The sequence below is a fragment of the Balaenoptera physalus genome (genome assembly GCF_965194825.1).
Source record: "Balaenoptera physalus genome assembly, chromosome: 1".
Classification (NCBI taxonomy): Eukaryota; Metazoa; Chordata; class Mammalia; order Artiodactyla; family Balaenopteridae; genus Balaenoptera; species Balaenoptera physalus.
This window is the reverse complement of record NC_138882.1, coordinates 130,958,489-130,980,153: the sequence shown is the minus strand read 5'-3', so window position 1 is coordinate 130,980,153 and position 21,665 is coordinate 130,958,489. Positions and strand designations below refer to the sequence as shown.

The window sequence follows — 21,665 nt, the reverse complement described above, 5'->3', positions numbered from 1 at the left end:
TTCAGTAGCATTTAGTACATTCACGATTTTGTGAAATTACCATCACTATCAATTTCCAGAACTTTTCATCATCTCATATAGAAACTCTGTACCCATTAAACAATAACTTCTCATTCTCCCTTTCTCCCAGTCCCTGGTAACCTCTGTCATACTTCTGTCTGTATGAATTTGCCTCTTCTAGATACCTCATATAAGTAGAATCATACAATATTTGTCCTTTTGTGTCTTGCTTATTTCACTTAGCATTAAATTGTCAAGATTCATTATTACATTTATTTTTAGAGCTGAATAACATTTCATTGTATGTATATGTCATATTTGTTTATTCTTTTATCTGTTAATGGAAATTTGGGTTGTACCTTCTGGCTATTGCAAATAATGCTCCTATGAACACTGGTGTGCAAGTACTTGTTTGAGTCCCTGCTTTCAATTATTTTGAGTATATATGTAGAAGTGGAATTTCTGGCTTATATGGCAATCATATTTTTAACTTTTAAAGGAATCACCATACTGTTTTCCACAGTGGCAATATGATTTTACATTCCCACCAGCAGTGCACAGGTGTTCCAATTTATCCTCACCCTAAAAAAATTTGTTTTTTCATTTTTTGATACTAGACATTCTAATGGGTATGAATTGGTACCTCACTATGGTTTTGATTTGCATTTCCCTAATGACTAATATTGAACATCTTTTCACGTGTTCATTTACCATTTATATATGTTCTTTAGAGCAACGTATATGAAATCCTTTGCAGGAGGGACAAAGATGGTGACATAGGAGGCTCTTGAACTTCCCTCCTCCCACAGATGCACTGAATGTACAGCTACACATGGAGCAATTTCCTCTGAGAGAAATCCAGAAACAAGCTGAGTGACTCCAACACATCAGGCAACTATGAAAATCCCATGTTGAAATGGTAGGAAAGGCTGAAACACACTCGCCATAAACTCTACCCCTGCTACAACACCATGCAGTCAGGACAATACACCCAACTCTCAGCTTCTCCCTGAGGAGTGAAGGGTTTGGGCAGCACATCAAGGATTCCAACTTTTAAGGCTCCCACCCAAGAGACAGACCCCCAAAACACTTAGCTCTGATAGCCAAAGGGGCTTGTTTCCACAAGTTCTAAAGGACTATAAAAAACAAAGAAGCAGTTCTTAACAGGCACATATGCTAGCAATCACTATACCGCCAGGCTTAGCAAAGAGGGAGCAGGCAAAAACGCCCATTTTCCAGTCTTTTCCTGGGAGGGGATTGACTGCGTACTTTACAACCTACTGCCTAAAATTCCGTCTTCTAGTTTGCACACCCTTGGAGCTAGCTGTGATCCTCCATGGACCCAGGGGGAGGAGGTCACCAAAATCTCTTTGGAAGAAGCTTATACACCTGTGTGGTGCCCCAGTTTCTGCAGCTGCTGCCCGAGTCACGGTCCCCCCTTTGTGTGGCTCTAATAGGGCTTGCACAAATGAGTCTCACAGGACTGTAGAAAACAAAGAATCCGTTTTTTGTTTTTTTTTTTTTTTTTTAAATATTTACTTATTTATAAAGAATCCGTTTTTAAATGGTAAAGGAATGCCCTACCACCACCACCACTACCATGGCTATACATCCTGGCTCAGTGCAGAGGGTGCAGGCAAAAGCCACCTCCCAGTTTTCTCCCTGACATGAGAATCTACATACTTTCCCAGCTGCTGCATAAGGGTTTACCTTCTAATTAGCCTGCATCTAGGTTCTGACTGTGATCCTCCACTTTGGGACCCTGACAGGTCTAGGTACACCTTCAATTACTAAGAGCCACTAAACTAACTATGGTGGCTAGGACAATCACAAAGATTTGAGAGAACCAGAAGGTTGGGCTGGGTTGATTAATGAAGCTCATCTCCTACATAAGACTATTCTGTCAAGTTGGGAAAGATGGCTGTTTTATCTAATTCACAGAAAGCAATACAGAGAGTCAAGAAAAAAAAAAAGAGAAGGAGAAACAAGGGAATACTTTCCGAATAAAAAAACAAAATATATTTCCAGAAACTGATATTTCTGAAACAGAGATAAGTGATTTAACCAATAAAGAATTCAAAATAATGGTCATAAAGATGCTCACCACGGTCAGGGAGAAATGCATGAACAAAATAAGAATTCAATAAAGAGATAGAAAATATCCAAAAAAAAAATCAAACAGAATTTATACAGCTGAAGAATACAATTGAACTGAAAAATTCAATAGGGGGATTCATAGCAGATTAGATCTAGTGAAAGAAAGGATTGATGGACTCCCTCTTGTGAGAGCACCGGAATCACAACTAACTGCTGAACAATCATTGACAGGAAGACACTGGAACTCACCAAAAGAGATACTCAACATTCAAAGACAAAGGGGAACCCAAAATGAGATGGTAGGAGGGGCGCAATCACAATAAATTCAAATCCCATAACTGCTGGGTGGGTGACTCACAAACTGGAGAACACATATACCACAGAAGTCCACCCACTGGAGTGAAGGTTCTGAGCTGCACGTCAGACTTCCCAACCTGGGGGTCTGGCAATGGGAGGAGGAATTTCTAGAGAATCAGACTTTGAAGGCTAGCAGGATTTGATTGCAGGACTCCGGCAGGACTGGGGGAAACAGAGACTCCACTCTTGGAGGGCACACACAAAGTAGTGTGCACATCGGGACCCAGGGGAAGGAGCAGTGACCCCCCCCAGGAGACTGAACCAGACCTACCTGCTAGTGTTGGAGGGTTCCTGCAGAGGTGGAAGGTGACTGTGGCTCACCGTGAGGACAAGGACACTGGCAGCAGAAGTTCTGGGAAGTACTCCTTGGCGTGAGCCCTCCCACAGTCCGCCATTAGCCCCACCAAAGAGCATGGGTAGGCTCCAGTGTTCGGTCGCCTCAGGCCAAACAACCGACGGGGGGAACCCAGCCCCACCCATCAGCAGACAAGCAGATTAAAGTTCTACTGAGCTCTGCCCACCAGAGCAACAGCCAGCTCTACCCACCACCAGTCCCTCCCATCAAGAAACGTGCACAAGCATCTTAGCCTCATCCACCAGAGGGCAGACAGCAGAAGCAAGAAGAACTACAATCCTGCAGCCTGTGGAACAAAAACCACATCCACAGAAAGATAAGACAAGATGAAAAGGCAGAGGACTATGTACCAGATGAAGGAACAAGATAAAACCCGAGAAAAACAACTAAATGAAGGGGAGATAGGCAATCTTCCAGAAAAAGAATTCAGAATAATGATAGTGAAGATGATCCAGGACCTTGGAAAAAGAATGGAGGCAAAGATCGAGAAGATGCAAGAAATGTTTAACAAAGACCTAGAAGAATTAAAGAACAAACAAACAGAGATGAACAATACAATAACTGAAATGAAAAATACACTAGAAGGAATCAATAGCAGAATAACTGAGGCAGAAGACTGGATAGGTGACCTGGAAGACAGAATGCTGGAATTCACTGCTGCAGAACAGACTAAAGAAAAAAGAATGAAAAGAAATGAAGACAGCCTAAGAGACCTCTAGGACAACATTAAATGCAACAACATTCGCATTATAGGGGTCCCAGAAGGAGAAGAGAGAGAGAAAGGACCCGAGAAAATATTTGAAGAGATTATAGTCAAAAACTTCACTAACATGGGAAAGGAAATAGCCAGCCAAGTCCAGGAAGTGCAGGGAGTCCCATACAGGATAAACCCAAGGAGAAACATGCCAAAACACATAGTAATCAAATTGGCAAAAATTAAAGACAAAGAAAAATTATTGAAAGCAGCAAGGGAAAAATGACAAATAACATACAAGGGAACTCCTATAAGGTTAACAGCTTATTTCTCAGCAGAAACTCTACAAGCCAGAAGGGAGTGGCAGGACATATTTAAAGTGATGAAAGGGAAGAACCTACAACCAAGATTACTCTACCTGGCAAGGATCTCATTCAGATTCGATGGAGAAATCGAAAGCTTTACAGACAAGCAAAAGCTAAGAGAATTCAGCACCACCAAACCAGCTCTACAACAAATGCTAAAGGAACTTCTCTAAGTGGGAAACACAAGAGAAGAAAAGGACCTACAAAAACAAACCCAAAACAATTAAGACAATTGTAATAGGAACATATATATCAATAATTACCTTAAAGGTGAATGGATTAAATGCTCCAACCAAAAGACACAGGCTTGCTGAATGGATACAAAAACAAGACCCATATATATGCTGTCTACAAGAGACCCACTTCAGACCTAGGGACACATAAAGACTGAAAGTGAGGGGATGGAAAAAGATATTCCATGCAAATGGAAATCAAAAGAAAGCTGGACTAGCGATACTCATATCAGATAAAATAGACTTTAAAATAAAGAATGTTACAAGAGACAAGGAAGGACACTACATAATGATCAAGGGATCAATCCAAGAAGAAGATATAACAATTATAAATATATATGCACCCAACATAGAACCACCTCAATACATAAGGCAACTGCTAACAGCTATAAAAGAGGAAATTGACAGTAACACAATAATAGTGGGGGACTTTAACACCTCACTTACACCAATGGACAGATCATCCAAACAGAAAATTAATAAGGAAACACAAGCTTTAAATGACACAATAGACCAGATAGATTTAATTGATATCTACAGGACATTCCATCCAAAAAAGCAGATTACACTTTCTTCTCAAGTGCGCATGGAACATTCTCCAGGATAGATCACATCTTGGGTCACAAATCAAGCCTCAGTAAATTTAAGAAAATTAAAATCATATCAAGCATCTTTTCTGACCACAACGCTATGAGATTAGGAATCAATTACAGGGAAAAAAAACATAAAAAACACAAACACATGGAGGCTAAAACATACATCACTAAATAACCAAGAGATCACTGAAGAAATCAAAGAGGAAATCAAAAAATACCTAGAGGCAAATGATGATGAAAACACGATGATCCAAAACCTATGGGATGCAGCAAAAGCAGTTGTAAGAGGGAAGTTTACAGCAATACAATCCTAATTCAAGAAACAACAAACATCTCATAAACAATCTAACCTTACACCTAAAGAAACTAGAGAAAGAAGAACAAACAAAACCCAAAGTTAGTACAAGGAAAGAAATCATCAAGATCAGAGCAGAAATAAATGAAATAGAAACAAAGAAAACAATAGCAAAGATCAATAAAACTAAAAGCTGGTTCTTTGAGAAGATAAACAAAACTGATAAACCATTAGCCAGACTTATCAAGAAAAGGAGGGAGAGGACTCAAATCAATAAAATTAGAAATGAAAAAGGAGAAGTTACAACAGACACTGCAGTAATACAAAGCATCCTAAGAGACTACTGCAAGCAACTCTATGCCAATAAAATGGACAACCTGGAAGAAATGGACAAATTCTTAGAAAGGTATAACCTTCCAAGATTGAACCAGGAAGAAACAGAAAATATGAACAGACCAATCACAAGTAATGAAATTGAAACTGTGATTAAAAATCTTCCAACAAACAAAAGTCCAGGACCAGATGGCTTCACAGGTGAATTCTATCAAACATTTAGAGAAGAGCTAACGCCCATCCTTCTCAAACTCTTCCAAAAAATTGCAGAGGAAGGAACACTCCCAAACTCATTCTATGAGGCCACCATCACCCTGATACCAAAACCACAAAAAGATACTACAAAAAAAGAAAATTACAGACCAATATCACTGATGAATATAGATGCAAAAATCCTCAACAGAACACTAGCAAACAGAATCCAACAACACATTAAAAGGATCATACACCATGATCAAGTGGGATTTATCCCAGGGAGGCAAGGATTCTTCAGTATATGCAAATCAATCAATGTGATACACCATATTAACAAACTGAAGAAGAAAAACCATATGATCATCTCAATAGATGGCAGAAAAAGCTTTTGACAAAATTCAACACACATTTATGATAAAAATGCTCCAGAAAGTGGGCATAGAGGGAACCTACCTCAACATAATAAAGGCCATATATGACAAACCCACAGCAAACATCATTCTCAATGGTGAAAAACTGAAAGCATTTTCTCTAAGATCAGGAACAAGACAAGGATATCCACTCTCACCACTATTATTCAACATAGTTTTGGAAGTCCTAACCATGGCAATCAGAGAAGAAAGAGAAATAAAAGGAATACAAATTGGAAAAGAAGGAGTAAAACTGTCACTGTTTGCAGATGACATTATACTATACATAGAGAATCCTAAAGATGCTACCAGAAAACTACTAGAGTTAATCAATGAATTTGGTAAAGTTGCAGGATACAAAATTAATGCACAGTAATTTCCTGCATTCCTATACACTAATGATAAAAAATCTGAAAGAGAAATTAAGGAAACACTCCCATTTACCATTGCAGCAAAAAGAATAAAATACCTAGGAATAAACCTACCTAGGGAGACAAAAGACCTGTATGCAGAAAACTATAAGACAATGATGAAAGAAATTAAAGATGGTACAAACAGATGGAGAGCTATACCATGTTCTTGGATTGGAAGAATCAATATTGTGAAAATGACTATACTACCCAAAGCAGTCTACAGATTCAGTGCAATCCCTATCAAATTACCAATGGCATTTTTTACAGAACTAGATAAAAAAATCTTAAAATTTGTATGAAGACAAAAAAGACCCCAAATAGCCAAAGCGGTCTTGAGGGAAAAAAACGGAGCTGGAGGAATCAGACTCTCTGACTTCAGACTATACTACAAAGCTACAGTAATCAAGACAATATGGTACTGGCACAAAAACAGAAATATAGATCAATGGAACAGGATAGAGAGCCCAGAGATAAACCCACACACCTATGGTCAACTAATCTATGACAAAGGAGGCAAGGATATACAATGGAGAAAAGACAGTCTCTTCAATAAGTGGTGCTAGGAAAACTGGACAGCTACATGTAAAAGAATGAAATTAGAACACTCCCTAACACCATACAGAAAAATAAACTCAAAATGGATTCAAGACCTAAATGTAAGACTGGACACTATAAAACTCTTAGAGGAAAACACAGGAAGAACACTCTTTGACATAAATCACAGCAACATCTTTTTTGATCCACCTCCTAGAATAATGGAAATATAAACAAAAATAAACAAATGGGACCTAAGGAAACTTAAAAAGCTTTTGCACAGCAAAGGAAACTACAAACAAGATGAAAAGACAATCCTCAGAATGGGAGAAAGTATTTGCAAACGAATCAATGGATGAAGGATTAATCTCCAAAATATATAAAGAGCTCATGCAGCTCAACTTTAAAAACACAAACAACCCAATCCAAAAATGGGCAGAAGACATAAATAGACATTTCTCCAAAGAAGACATACAGATGGCCAAGAAGCACATGAAAAGCTGCTCAACATCACTAATTATTAGAGAAGTGCAAATCAGAACTACAAGGAGGTATCACCTCACACCAGTTAGAATGGGCATCATCTGAAAATCTACACAACAAATGCTGGAGAGGGTGTGGAGAAAGGGGAACCCTCTTGCACTGTTGGTGGGAATGTAAATTGATACAGCCACTATGGAGAACAGTATGGAGTTTCCTTAAAAAACTAAAAACAGAACTATCATATGACCCAGTAATCCCACCTCTGGGCATATACCCAGAGAAAACCATAATTCAAAAAGACACATGCATCCCAATGTTCACTGCAGCACTATTTACAATAGCCAGGACATGAAAGCAATCTAAATGCCCATCAACAGATGAATGGATAAAGAAGATGTGGTACATATATACAATGGAATATTACTCAGCCATAAAAAGGTATGAAATTGGGTCATTTGTAGAGACATGGATGGATCTAGAGACTGTCATACAGAGTGAAGTAAGTCAGAAAGAGAAAAATAAATATCATATGTTAATGCATACATGTGGAACCTAGAAAAATGGTACAGATGAATCAGTTTGCAGGGCAGAAATTAAGACACCGATGTAAAGAACAAACGTATGGACACTAAGTGAGGAAAGTGGTGGGGGGGGCGGGTGGTGGTGTGATGAATTGGGAGATTGGGATTGACATATGTACACTAATATGTATAAAATGGATAACTAATAAGAACCTACTGTATAAAAAAATAAACAAAAGAAAATTCAAAAAAAAAAGAAAGAAAGAAAGGATTGATGAATTCAAAGACAAGGCAGTGGGATTCATCCAATTAGAGGAAGAAAAATTAAAGAGAATGTACTTTTTACACGTTACAGAGGTCCCAGGAGAAGAAAGAGAAAGGGGCTGAAAATATATTCAAAGAAATAACGATTGAAAACTTCCCTAACCTGGAGAAACAAAGAGACATCCAGATCCAGAAAGCCCAAAGAATATCAATGTAAAGAGATCCATACTGACTCACATAAAATTAATTTTCAAAAGTTAAAAGGTGGGTAAATGCAGGAGGAGAAAAGCAACTTCTTATATACAAAGGAATCCCCATAATACTATAAGCAGATTTTTCAGCAGAAAATTTGCAGGCCAGAATGAAGTAGAATGGTATGTTAAAAGTGCTGAAAGAAAAATCTGCCGACCAAGAAACTCTATCTATGTGGCAAAGTTGTCCTTCAGAATTGAAGGAGAGGTAAAAGTTTTCCAGACAAACAGAAGCTAAAAGTTTATCACCAGTAGACCAGCCTTACAAGAAATGTTAAAGGGATTTGTTTAAGCTGAAACAAAAGGATGCTTATTGGTAACATAAAAATATATGAAAGTATAAAACTCACAGTAAAGGTAAATATACACTTAAATTCAAAATACTCTAAAATTGTAATGGTGGTAGGTAAATAACTTAGAACTACAATATAAAGGTTAAAGACAAAGTATTAAAAAGAACTATAACTACATAACTTGTTAATGGATACATAATATAAAAAGATGTAAATTGTGACATCAAAAACATTGTAGTATAAAATGTGTGTGTGTGGGTATAAAACATAGAGCTTTTGTATGCATTTGTAGTTAAGTTGCTATCAGCTTAAAACACATTGTTATAACTATAAAATATTTTATGTAAGCCTCATGATAACCACAAAGCAAAAACCTATAGTAGATACAAGAAAGGAATCAAAACATACCACTACAGAAAATCATCAAATGACAAAGGAAGAGAGGAAGAGAGAAACAAAAACTATAAAACAGCCAGAAAATAGTTAACAAGTTAGAAACAGTAAGTCCATAGCTATCAATAATTACAATTAATTGTAAATGGACTAAATTCTCCAATCAAAAGATATAGAGTGGCTGAATGAATTTTTTTTTTTAAAGACTTAAATATATGCTACCTACAAGAGTCTCATTTCACCTTTAAAGACATACTTAGACTGCAAGTGAAGGATTAGAAAAAGATTTTGCAGGCAAATGGAAACCAAAAGAAATCAGGTGTACCTATGCTTATATTAGTCAAAATAGACTTTAAGCCAAAAGCTGAAACAACACAAAAAGGTCATTATACAATGAAAAAAGAGTCTATTTATCAAGGGGATATAAAAATTATAAATATTTATGCACCCAACATTGGAGCACATAAATATATAAAGCAAATATAAACAGATATGAAGGAAGAAATAAATAGCAATATAATAATAGTAGGGAATTTCAAAATTTCACTTTCAACAATGGATAGATCATCCAGACAGAAAAGCACTGGACTTAACTACACATTAGACTAGAAGGACTTAACAGACATTTACAGTACATTCCATCCAACCACAGCAGAGTACACATTCTTCTCAAGTACACGTGGGACATTTTCCAGGATAGATCATATGTTAGGTCAGAAAACAAGACTTAATAAATGTAAGAAGTGTGAAATAATATCAAGTATCTTTTCCAAACACAGTGGTATGAAACTAGATATCAATTACAAGAAGAAAACTGGAAAATTCAACGTGTGGCGATTAAACAACATACCACTGAACAACCAACAGGTCAAAGAATAAATCAAAAGGGAAATCAAAGAGTACCTTGAGACTAAAGAAAATGCAAACACAACATACCAAAATGTATGGAATGTAGCAAAGCAGTTCTAAGAGGGAAGTCCATAGCAATAAACACCTAAGTTAAGAAGAAAGATCTCAAACAACCTAACTTTTCACCTTAAGGAATTAGAAAGAAAAAAAAGAAGAAACTAAGTACAAAGATAATAGAAGGACGGAAATAGTAAAGATCAGAGTGGAAATAAATGAAATAGAGACTTAAAAATAGGAAAGATAAGTGAAAGTACCAGCTGTTTTTTTGAAACATAAAATTGACAAACGTTTCACTAGACTAACTGAGAGAAAAGGAGAGAAGACTTAAATTCAGAAATGAAAGAGGGGACATTACAACTGATACCACACAAATACGAAGGATCATAAGAGACTGCTAGGAACAGTCTTACACCAACAAATGGGACTACCTAGAAGAAATGGATAAATTCCTAGAAACATAGAACCTACCAAACTGAATCATGAAGAAATAGAAAATCTGAACAGATCAATTACTAGTAAAGATTTTGAATCAGTAATCAAAAACCTCCCAACGAAGAAAAGTCCAGGATCAAATGGCTTCACTTGTGAAATTCTACCAAACATTTGAAGAAGAATTAATACCAATTCTTCTCAAACTCTTTCAAACAATAGAAATGGAGAGAACATTTCCAAACACATTTTATGAGGCCAGCATGACCCTGATACCAAAGCCAGACAAGGACACTGCAAGAAAAGAAAATTACAGGCCAATATCCCTGATGAACATAAATGCAAAAATCCTCAGCAAAATATTAGCAAATTCAATTCAATACTAGATTAAAAGAATCATATACCAAGATGAAGTAGGATTTATTCCAGGGATGCAAGTATGATTTAACATATGCAAATCAATAAATGTGATGTTCCACATTAACAAAATGAAGGAGGAAATCGTGATTATCTCAATAGATGCAGAAAAATTACTTGACAAAATTCAACCTCCTTTAGTAATAAAAACTCTCAATAAACTGGTTATAGAAGGCCTTAATATAATAAAGACCATATGTGACAAGCCCACAGCTAACATCATACTCATTGGTGAAAAGCCAAAAGCTTTTCCTCTAAGATTAGGAGCAAGACAAGGATGCCTACTCTTGCCACTTTTTTCTTTTTCTTTTTTCTTTTTTTTGACCACTTTTTTTCAATTTGGTACTTGGAAGTCCTAGCCAGAGCAATTAGACAAGTAAAAGAAATAAAAGGTATCCAAATCAGAAAGCAAGAAGTAAGACTGTCTCTGTTTGCAGATCACATGATATCATATATAGAAAACCCTATAATGTCCACCAAAAAAATATTGGAGCTAGTACATGAAATCAGTAAAGTTTCAGGAAATAAAATCAATATACAAAAATCAGTTGTCTTTCTATACACCAACAACTAACTATTGGAAAGAGAAATCAAGAGTAAAATTTCATTTACAATTTCATGAAAACAATAAAATACCTAGGAATAAATTTAAATGAGAAGGAGAATTATTGGGTTGACGAAAAGTTTGTTCTGGTTTTGCCATGTTATGGAAAAACCCAAATGAATTTTTTGGCCAACCCAATATTTATGCATTGAAAACTGTGAGCTGTAGACAAAAGAAATTGAAGAAACAAATAAGTGGCAAATATTCCATGTTCATGGATTGGAAGAATTAATGTTGTTAAAATGTTCATAGTACTCAAAGTGATCTACAAAATTTCATGCAATCCCTATCAAAATTTCAATGTCATTTTTCACAGAAATAGAAAAACCAATCCTAAAATTTGTATAAAACCACAAAAGATCCAAATAATCAAAGCAATCAAGAAAGAATAACAAAGCTAAAGGCATTACACTTCCTGATTTCAAACTCTATTACAAAGCTATAGTAATCAAAACAGTATGGTATCAGTATGAAAACAGACACATAGATGAATGGAAGAGAATAGAGAGCCCAGAAATAGCCCATGCAATATGGTAAATTAATTTTTGACAAAGGAGTCAAGAATATATAATGGGGAAAGGATAGTCTCTTTAATAAATGGTGCTGGGAAAACTAGACATCTACATGCAAAAGAGTGAAATTGGACCTTTATCTTACACCATACACAATAATCAACTCAAAATGGATTAAAGACTTGAAAGTAAAACCTGAAACCTAGAAGATTTTATAGTTGTAAGCTCCTTGACATTGGTCTTGGCAATGATTTTTTGGATTTCGCAACAAAAGCAAAAATAAACAAGTGAGACTACATCAAACTAAAAAGCTTCTGCACAGCAAAGGAAACCATCAACAAATGAAAAGGCGACCTACTGAATGGGAGAAAATATTTGCAAACCACATATGTGATAAGGAGTTAATATCCAAAATATACAAGGAACTTATAGAACTCAACAGCAAAAAACACACAAATAACCCAATAAAAAATGGGCAAAGAACCTGAATAGACATTGTTTCAAAGAAGACATAAAAATGGCCAATAGGTGCATGAAAAGTGCTCAACATTATTTTCAGAGATATACAAATCGAAACCTCAGTGAGATATCACCTCATACCTGTTAGGATATCTCTTATCAAAAAGACAAGAGATAACAAGTGTTGGTAAGGATGAAGAGAAAAGGGAATCCTTGTACACTGTTGGTAGGAATGTGAATTGATTACTCCATTGTGGAAAACAGTACGGAGGTTACTCAAGAAATTAAAAATAGAACTACTATATGATCCAGCAATTCTAATTCTGTATATATAATTGGAGGAAACAAAATCACTATCTTGAAGAGATATTTGTACTCCAATGTTCACTGCAGCATTATTTATAGTATCTAATGTATGGAAACAACGTAAGTATCATTAAATGGATCAATGGATAAATTACCTTATATATACACAATGGAATATTATTCAGCCTTAAAAAGAAAGAAATCCTGCTTTTGCAATAACATGGATGAACCTGAAGGGCATTATGCTAAGTGAAATAAGCCACACAAAAACAAATATGCATGGTATTGCTCATACGTGGGGAAAAAATGTTGAATGCATATAAATAGAATAGAATGGTGGTTGCCACATGCTCGGAGTGGAAGAAATTGGGAGAGGCTGGTAAAAGGGTACAAACTTTCAGCTATAAGATGAATAAGATATTAGGATCTAATGTAGAACATGGTGAGTATAGTTGAGTATACTGTATTGTATAATTGAAATTTGCTAAGATAGTAGAACTTAAGCATTCTCACCAAAAAAGGAAAAAAAAAAAAAAGGAAATACATGAGTTGGACAGATGTGTCCCCCCTTAAATGTGGGAATCCTTTCACAATGTATATGTGTATTAAATCATCATGTTGTACACTTTAAAAATATTACAATTTTATTTGTCAATTATACCTCAGTAAAGCTGAAAAAAATTTACTTAATTTAAAAAATCCTTTGCCCATGTTGAAATAGGTTGTTTGTTTATTGTTGAGTTGTAGGAGTTATTTATATATTCTAAATATTAGTTGCTTATCTGATATATGACTTGCAAATATTTCCTCCCATTCTGTGGGTTGTCTTTTCACTCTCTTGATAGTGTCCTTTGATGCACAGACATTTTTTTTTGATGAATTCTAATTTATCTGTTTTTTTCTTTTGTTACCTGTATTTCTGGTGTCATATTGTCATTAAAATGATCATTAAAATAATGAAATCATCATTAAATCCAATGTCAAGAAGATTTCTTCCTTTGCTTTCTTCTAAGGCTTTTATAGTTTTAGCTTTTATGTTTAAGTCTTTGATCCATTTTGAATTAATTTATGTATATGGTGTAAAGTAAGGGTCCAACTTCATTCTTTGGAATGTAGATATCCAGTTTTCCTAGTAACATTAGCTGAAAAAAACTCTCCTTCCCCCACTGAATAGTCTTATATGTGAGCATTTATTTTAGGACTCTCTATTCTTTTCCAGGTCTATATGTCTGTCCTTATACCAGTGCCACACTGTTTTGATTACTGTAGCTTTGTATTAAGTTTTGAAATCAGGAAATGTGAGTGTTCCAACTTGGTTGTTCTGTTTCAAGATTATTTTGATAATTAATAATAAAATCTTTTAAAGTACAACCCAAGCAGAGTTTATGTGTTTGTAAACTGTATGTGTCATGTATGAAGATTTATGCCAATGGCCACATTTATATTTTAAGCCTGACCTGTTCTGAGCTCTAGACTTGGAACTGCCTGACATCTCCACCATGCTTCTCAATATTAACACGTCAAAAACACAGTTTTAAATCTCTTCTTTGAAATTTCATTCTACTGGTTTCCATATCTTAGTAAATAGCATCACACACTTTTACTCTATTTTACCACTGCTCCTCTCCCCACCCCCCACCATATTCCATCCCTCAACAAGTCCTATTGGCTTTTCCTTCCAAACATCTGCCCAATCTGACCACATCCATCCTTATTACTGTGTCCAAGTTACAGTCATTATGTCCCCCGCAACCCCCTGACCCAATCTATTCTATTCACAGAAGTCAGGAAGTCTGAGAAAAGATGAATTCTGGAATCTTACCTTTAAGACGTTTGTCCAAGTATTCTAGGATTAATCTAAACATTTGAACTACTGCAAGAATTAAAGATCCAAATGCTAGGGATCCTGTGTGATATCTGGGCAAAGATAAAATGAGAATAAAAGTTAAAATATTTTTACTATTAACTAAAAGGATGTTAGTTAATTTTTATTGGTAAAAGGGATCTGCAGAAGGATTGATAGGAAAGAGCTTCTTATACTCTATTATTCAGATTGACAAAGGTCTCCATAGAGGATTTTAAACCATATACATTCGTTTTGTACTTCATCTACAAAAATGATACCAAAAGCCTGTCATCTTATGATGATTTTATGTTTGAGCTGAGCAATGAAGAAACACAAACAAGTTAGTCCTTGATCTTTAATTTGGTGCCCTCCCCTACTTCTTCTCTCCAGTAACCTTTTAGAAGGATATTGGCCTGGGTAGGGATTATAAAACTGTGGCTATAAAACCAGACAAAGCCAGTGGACATCTATGAATCTTGAATTATACCTTTGACCTCAAGTACTTTGGCACTTGAATTATAAGCACAAGATTGAGTTATAAGCACACTAAACATAACTGGGAAGATAGGTGGAGGTTTCAGTGTGAAACTTACCTTATGGCTCGTCCAAATGCAGTAAAAAGTGGATATGGTGGGATGTCATCAGGTTTTTTCAAGGCCCAGTAATAAGAAGCAAAGGCACCAGCAAGGGCACACTGACCCAATGCAATGACAAAATTTATAAGCCAGAGAAAGATAAATAGATTGAATATCTGGAAGGTAGTGATATATTGATGGTACAGGCTCTTTCCACCATAGAAAGCAAAATGACACTGAGCCCCAGGGCAAGCTTTGGCAATTTCAGTTGTATTAAAAATCTGCACTCAGGAAAAAAAAAAACAAAACACAAATAATATAATATTAAGTGCTATTCCAAGATAATACCTTCCTTGCCTTCTCTTGTGTGGCCCCCAATTGCATATCTTCCTTTGTTCCTATTAGCTTCTGCTGTTATTTCTATTTTCTATAACATCACTTTATACAATTCTTTAATGAGCTCTGGAAAGTACCTCATTTTTCCATCGTATGTTCATCAGTCTGCCTCCACTATAATTTCACATTTATTAGTGTTGTTGTTGACTGTGCCTGCTTCTTAGGTGTATGACAGGACAAGTGAGCTCAGGAAATAGCAGTGCTTTCTCTATATTCTGCCTACCGTTTTCAGTGCTCTCCTGCTAACACCTGACCCACCCTCCCCTTCTCTACAGTGATCCTCATCAATGCACATGGTCTCTATTTCAGGATGATTCCTACCACTACTGCTAGATGAAATACAGTAGAGTTCTGTATTGAAATAAATAAAAGAGTTTCTTTTACTTACCTCTGGATTACAGGTTTTATTTTCATGTTTACATTGCCCCTCTGGGGCTGTGACTTTGTATATAGGTACCCCTGATGTAGCCAAGTAACTGAGTGAACTCTATTAAGGATAAATTATTTGCTGGTAGATTGAAAGTAAATGGACAAGAAAGTAATGCAAATAACTCGAAAGTCCACTGAAAGATTAATTTCAAAAAACTAATCTTTTAATAATTCATTCATTTTCAGACCCAGAGTAATATAACGTGGGTCAGCTGCACTGAGTGGCCCCTTAAAAACAGTGAAATATAAAAAGAGATTTTTTTTACGTATTGCAAAGGAGGAGTACCACATGTGAAGACAAAATAAAACAAAATGTACCATGTGACCTATCTGAGGGGAAATTCAATTGGTACACTGAAACATTTTTAGAGCTTAGCAATCATAATCTCCATCATCATCATCATCATCATCATCATCATCATCACCATCATCATCATCATCATCATCATCATCATCGTCATCATCATCATCATCATCATCATCATCATCATCTCAATTATATCTTTAGGATGTTCCTAGTCTTTCCTGGATGGAAACAGACACAAACTCCTAGCTCCTGAATAGTAGTGTGTACCTGAGGTTTGAAGGGGTCAATTACCGAAGGATACACTGCTATCACAGCCCAGTAGGAAATGCAGATTGAGAGGAAAATGAAAGTTAAAACTGGATAAATTAAGGTAGTAGGGATGTATCCAATGGCTCTAAAATAAAACAAATAGTTGAAACTGAAAATGATCCAGTTATAATTTCTCAATTAAAATTTTATCTGTTAGAACTAGAAATAAGCCTTTGACTGAATTCATTCTAAGAACAGTGGTAATAACCATCAGCTCTTTTTTGCTGGTGTATACTTAGTTGGTTTTAAAATTTTATTTATTCATGTTTAGCAAGTTAGAGGCATTCTTCCAATGCTCATGTTTGATTCCTGCCAAAAGTTCCCCAAACCTTCTTCCTCTTTGGTTATTTCTATCTGACGCATAAATATTTGATGCATTATAATCATGGTATTTCTCCCTTTTCCTTAGACTTTTAAAATTAGAGAGGACCTTGAAGATCATCTGATCAAATGTGAGAATCCATCCCTAATTTAAGCATCCCTTCCGAACTATCTTCAAAACATGTTCATTAGTCTCTGGTGATCTCATTGAGTGAAAGGAACTTACTTTTATATGACACAGCTTATTCTATTTTCTTAACAACCAAACTATTAGAAAGTTCTTCCTTATCTGCCTGCTTGTAATTCACATCCACTACCTTCTGGAGAAGAAATGACCACCTTTTCCATACAGCAACCCTTCAAGTAACTCATTATTCTTTTATTCTCCAGGGTAGTAATTCTTTTGATATTTCCTCCTAAGATATGGTTTCTAAAATATTCATATCCTAGTTGCCCTATAATCTTTTCAGCATATGATACTGAATTAACCCTATGCTGTTTGATATAGCCACTGAGAACTATGATGGAACTATTTCCACTCCTAATGCATTGACACATTTTAGATTCATTTTTGTATTTGTTACCTTCTCCACCTCACTATTTGGGCTATGCTATTCTCTCTTTTCCCCAGACACTGCTGTTGAGTGAATTATTGGGCATCCCTATGTTTACCCTGTATTCTCAAGCCCATTTATTCCAGCTCTTATTTTCCCTTGAAAAAAATTATTAACCAGTCACAGTAGTAATTGCCCTTTAACATACACACACACACATTTAGAGGCATAGCAGTGGGATAAATGAATTGTACAATATCATATTATTTAAGAAATAACCCAGCAAATCAGTAGTTTTCAGTGGCTAATGATAGGGCTTCAGTTACTGTGGGAAGGAGAGAGTTTAATTTAACAAACTGCTTGTTAACTATTTCAAACACTGGCTTTAGGTGGCACTATTATTATTATAGATGATGATTTTGTTAAAACAATCCTTAAAGACTATTTAAAATAATTTTGTCCTTGGTCATTAACACCTCAGTTTCCATCGTTCTAAACAGAGAACATGTTACTTTGTAGTAACCCTTTCCTTGCTGTTTCCATGCATTATTCAAAAGTTTTAAGTATTATCCTCAAGTGACCTTTTGGAATAGTTTAGAAACTGTAGGTGTTATTACCTCACAACATGAATTTTATGAAAAATTGTGTTTATTCTGTAGCATTTTACAATACAAATGGCTCTGGGTATAAAATGTTCCTGAATTGAGAGCTGTAGATACAAAACGTATAGTCTGGTAGTGCTAGGACCAATTATTCTGTCTACTGGCAAATTTTGTTACTTATACAAAACTAGCAAGAGCACATAATTGACTTTATAGAGTTATGGTGATTTAAAGTTCTGCAAATGATCTCAACCATTAATATTAACATATGACTCAGTATGGGAATAATATAACATAACTAACTTTTATATAGCACTTTCTCACTTACTTTCACATAAGTTATCCTCCTAACATATATTTGGTGTTAAAAAAAAAAAAGTGCTAGTGCATAGAATACACGGGTTTTAGCTTTATTTTACCCTATGATAATTGAGGTTTGGGGATTTTGAAAGATTTGTTAGCATGAAGTTTTTAATATGTGGCAGAGTCTGAACTTGAACAAGTCTTCTTGAATGGAAAGCAGATTTAACAAGCCATCTTAAAGGGAAAATAGTCTGGGGCATCTACAAATAAGCAGTGACCAATATGACTGATTGATATACAGTATATGAGTTTCTCCATTAAGGCCTTACTTGCTCCCCTCCTTCAGCAGGGCAATGGAGATGCGGATTCGGTCCCTGAGGAAGATCAGCGTGAGGATGATGAACACTTCAAGGATGCAGAGTATTATCACTTTAAACAGGGAAAAAAAAAAAAATAGTGTGCGATGCAAATCAATCCAAAAAGCAAACTTTCTCTGCAAAAGTTAGGACTGATCTTCATGATTATTTCTGCCAATTCTGACACTTCATAATTTAAGCAGTGCTACCTCTCCAAAAATGCCAGTTTTAGAAATTCGCTTTCAAAACCTCCCAGAAACGCTAAAAAAAAATCTAGATTAAAACTTTTAGCTAGAGTTTAAACAACCCAGTTGGACAGGCTTCATTTTATCTATGGAAACATTTCACACCATTGGTAGAAATGAGAAAATAGGCATGGAAGGAAGGAAGGGCTGCTTTAGGCAACTCTGTTTTAGATGTTTTCACTTTCACTCCTTTGAGTAAGAGAATCATTACAGAAGAAAAATTCTGGGCTGCCTCCCCACTCACAATGCCTCTTAATTAATTGATCTTGCTGATGGACGGAGTGGGTTCTGAGATGCCACATTTTAAGTTTCACACTCCACCTATCACGGCTGCCGTTGATGAAATCAGAGTGTAAACCCAACCCAAGTTGTGTCATAAAAGTCTCAGAATTAGAATTAAGGGAATCTAGTTCAGTTTTGAATTGAAGTTTATAAACCTCTTGAACTAAGAGTTATACACATTTAATAAACTGCGTAAAACCCATCTTTATGTGAAGTAAGTGAACCTGCAAAGAAAGAATAAAATGTATGTGTGTAAAGAAAGAGAGCAAGTGGAGGAAATCTTGGCTCCTTTTTGGACTTTTGTTTTCTGGATCCACATACACCTGAAAGTCCAGCTGCTTTTCTGCTACTTTGAGTTTGGTGAGACACTTCTGTATTCTTAGAATAAATACCCCTGCCTTGCCTCCAGCTTGTTCCTTTGTTTCTTTTTACTTAAAGCCAAACAGTCCTAATTACTATATTTCCTCAATTCTAAGACATGCTTTCAATTTAGTAATATCCTTTTAGGAAAAGTAAAGAAATCCTTTATTAAATGTCTATTCATTGATTATAAAATGCATCCTGACCTCAGAGATGTTAAAAAGTGAAAAGGTGTGGATCCTAAATTAAGGAAATATAGTACTGCTAATAACAAAATCTGAAATTATAAAAGAAACTTAATGGAAAGTTAAATTAAATTCCTACCCATGAAAGAATCCGTTCTAACATTCTTGCTAGATAGTTATTCCGCTCATGTCTGAACACTTCCAGTGATAGGGCACTCATTATTTAATTCTATTGTTATAACACTGAGATTTGGATGATAAATCACACTTCAGTTAGTATCTCCAAGTAAGTAGAGATCAGTTAACCCAGAGATGTGGGAGGATCTTAGTAACGTATCATCTCGCTACTACATCTTCTTTTAGTTAAACGATGTATTTATGTTTTTATGCAAATGTGATTCTCTTAAAACTAAACTGAGTCCAAAATTGTGGAGTATAGCCATATTAACCTAAAATCATTATCTTCTTTGGACAAACTTAAGAATATGAAATATATCAGTCACTTTATGTTCTGATATTGCATTGAAAAAGAATATTGCATATTAAATTTGTACCTTTACAAAATTACATATTTTAGATGGTTATATTAGAGAAATTTAACTGTCTTTTGAATTTATATATTATATTCCCTCCTTTTGTTTGAGCAAGAGCAAACAATAGAAACATATTTTTAAGCCCCTATAGAGAAGCTGGTATAAATCTAACTTTACCAAGGAGGCTGGGATAATTAATAGAAATGAGAATAGAACCATCTCCTAACACAATCCCAGACTCATAAAAATTATAATTTTTGCATGTATAACTGCATATTTTTAGTGTTTCTGTCAATTAGTATAATTTCATACGTACACCCTTGTCTCTGGTGCCTAGGATTTCATCAAACACAGAGCAAGTAATCAATTAATGTCTGCTAAATGCGTTGTGAAAGCTAACACTCATTTGAGGAAAGATAAGTATTGCTAGACTTGAAAATAAAAGCAAGCTCTGTTTTTCCCTCAAAGTACCTCTCAGCTTTTCCAATGGCAGATTCTGATCATCTCAATGATTTTTGTGTGGAAGGTCCTTAAGAGACAGCAGCGGGATGACCATAGAACCTGTAACTAAGATCCATCTGAGAGTAAAACTAGAGGTTTCAATACATAATGGATGAGATTTGTCATCTTTAGAAATGACAGATAACAGTAAGTGGACTGCTGAGGAGATATGGAATCACTCAAATTCAGAAAAAGTAATGAGGATGTAAGTTCTAAGACGCCTGATTTTTATAGCTAAAAAAAAAATGGCTATCAATGAAGTTCTTCTGAAACATATTTGAAAAAATAATGTGTTATGTGAAGGGAATTAGCTGCATGGGGGCTGGAAATGGGAACCGAAAGAGCAAGAATTTGGCATTTTGATCTAGCACTATCCAAGGAACAGAGAAAAACTGAATTTGGCAGACAAAGGAATCTGTTGGGGGCTTCTGTGCAGCAGGGCTAGGTCATCAGGCTTGGCATGAGCCTGAAGAAAACATCTCTCAAGACTATCCAAGGGTCTCTGCTAAAAATCTTTCTCATTAGTAATCTTATTCCCCATATGCCTTGACCCCAGGAAAGCACTGTCCTAGGTGGGATATATGTCTGTATTCTGATCACAGAGAGAGTACCCTAATAGTTTTAACGAATAAAAAGGCACTCTGGTGGCATGTTGTGAGCCTGTCCCTGATGACTTTTGGGTGAAGTGGCAAAATTAAGTTTTCAGATTTACGGTGATGGGATCCATGCCGGAATCATGATCCTCTCCAAGATACTGCCCCCCTCTTAGGCTACCTCTGGGCTTCTTACCAGGCATCCTCAAACTTGTCTTCCCTGGCTCTCTAACTTCAGCAATATATGAAG

The 21,665-nt window shown here is 35.7% G+C and overlaps 1 protein-coding gene across 4 annotated transcripts in view; it reads right to left on the bottom strand.

The window, feature by feature from the left end:
• Positions 1-21,665, bottom strand: part of SLC44A5 (solute carrier family 44 member 5) — a 361,866-nt gene that overhangs the window by 15,103 nt on the left and 325,098 nt on the right. For all 4 annotated transcript variants that reach the window (XM_082419856.1, XM_082419857.1, XM_082419855.1 and 1 more), the window contains 5 exons: positions 18,690-18,789; positions 16,573-16,665; positions 15,924-16,011; positions 15,158-15,420; positions 14,541-14,635 (listed from right to left, as the gene is read on the bottom strand). In XM_082419856.1, coding sequence (XP_082275982.1) covers positions 14,541-14,635; positions 15,158-15,420; positions 15,924-16,011; positions 16,573-16,665; positions 18,690-18,789 — 639 coding nt within the window. The remainder of the gene's footprint in view (positions 1-14,540; positions 14,636-15,157; positions 15,421-15,923; positions 16,012-16,572; positions 16,666-18,689; positions 18,790-21,665) is intronic.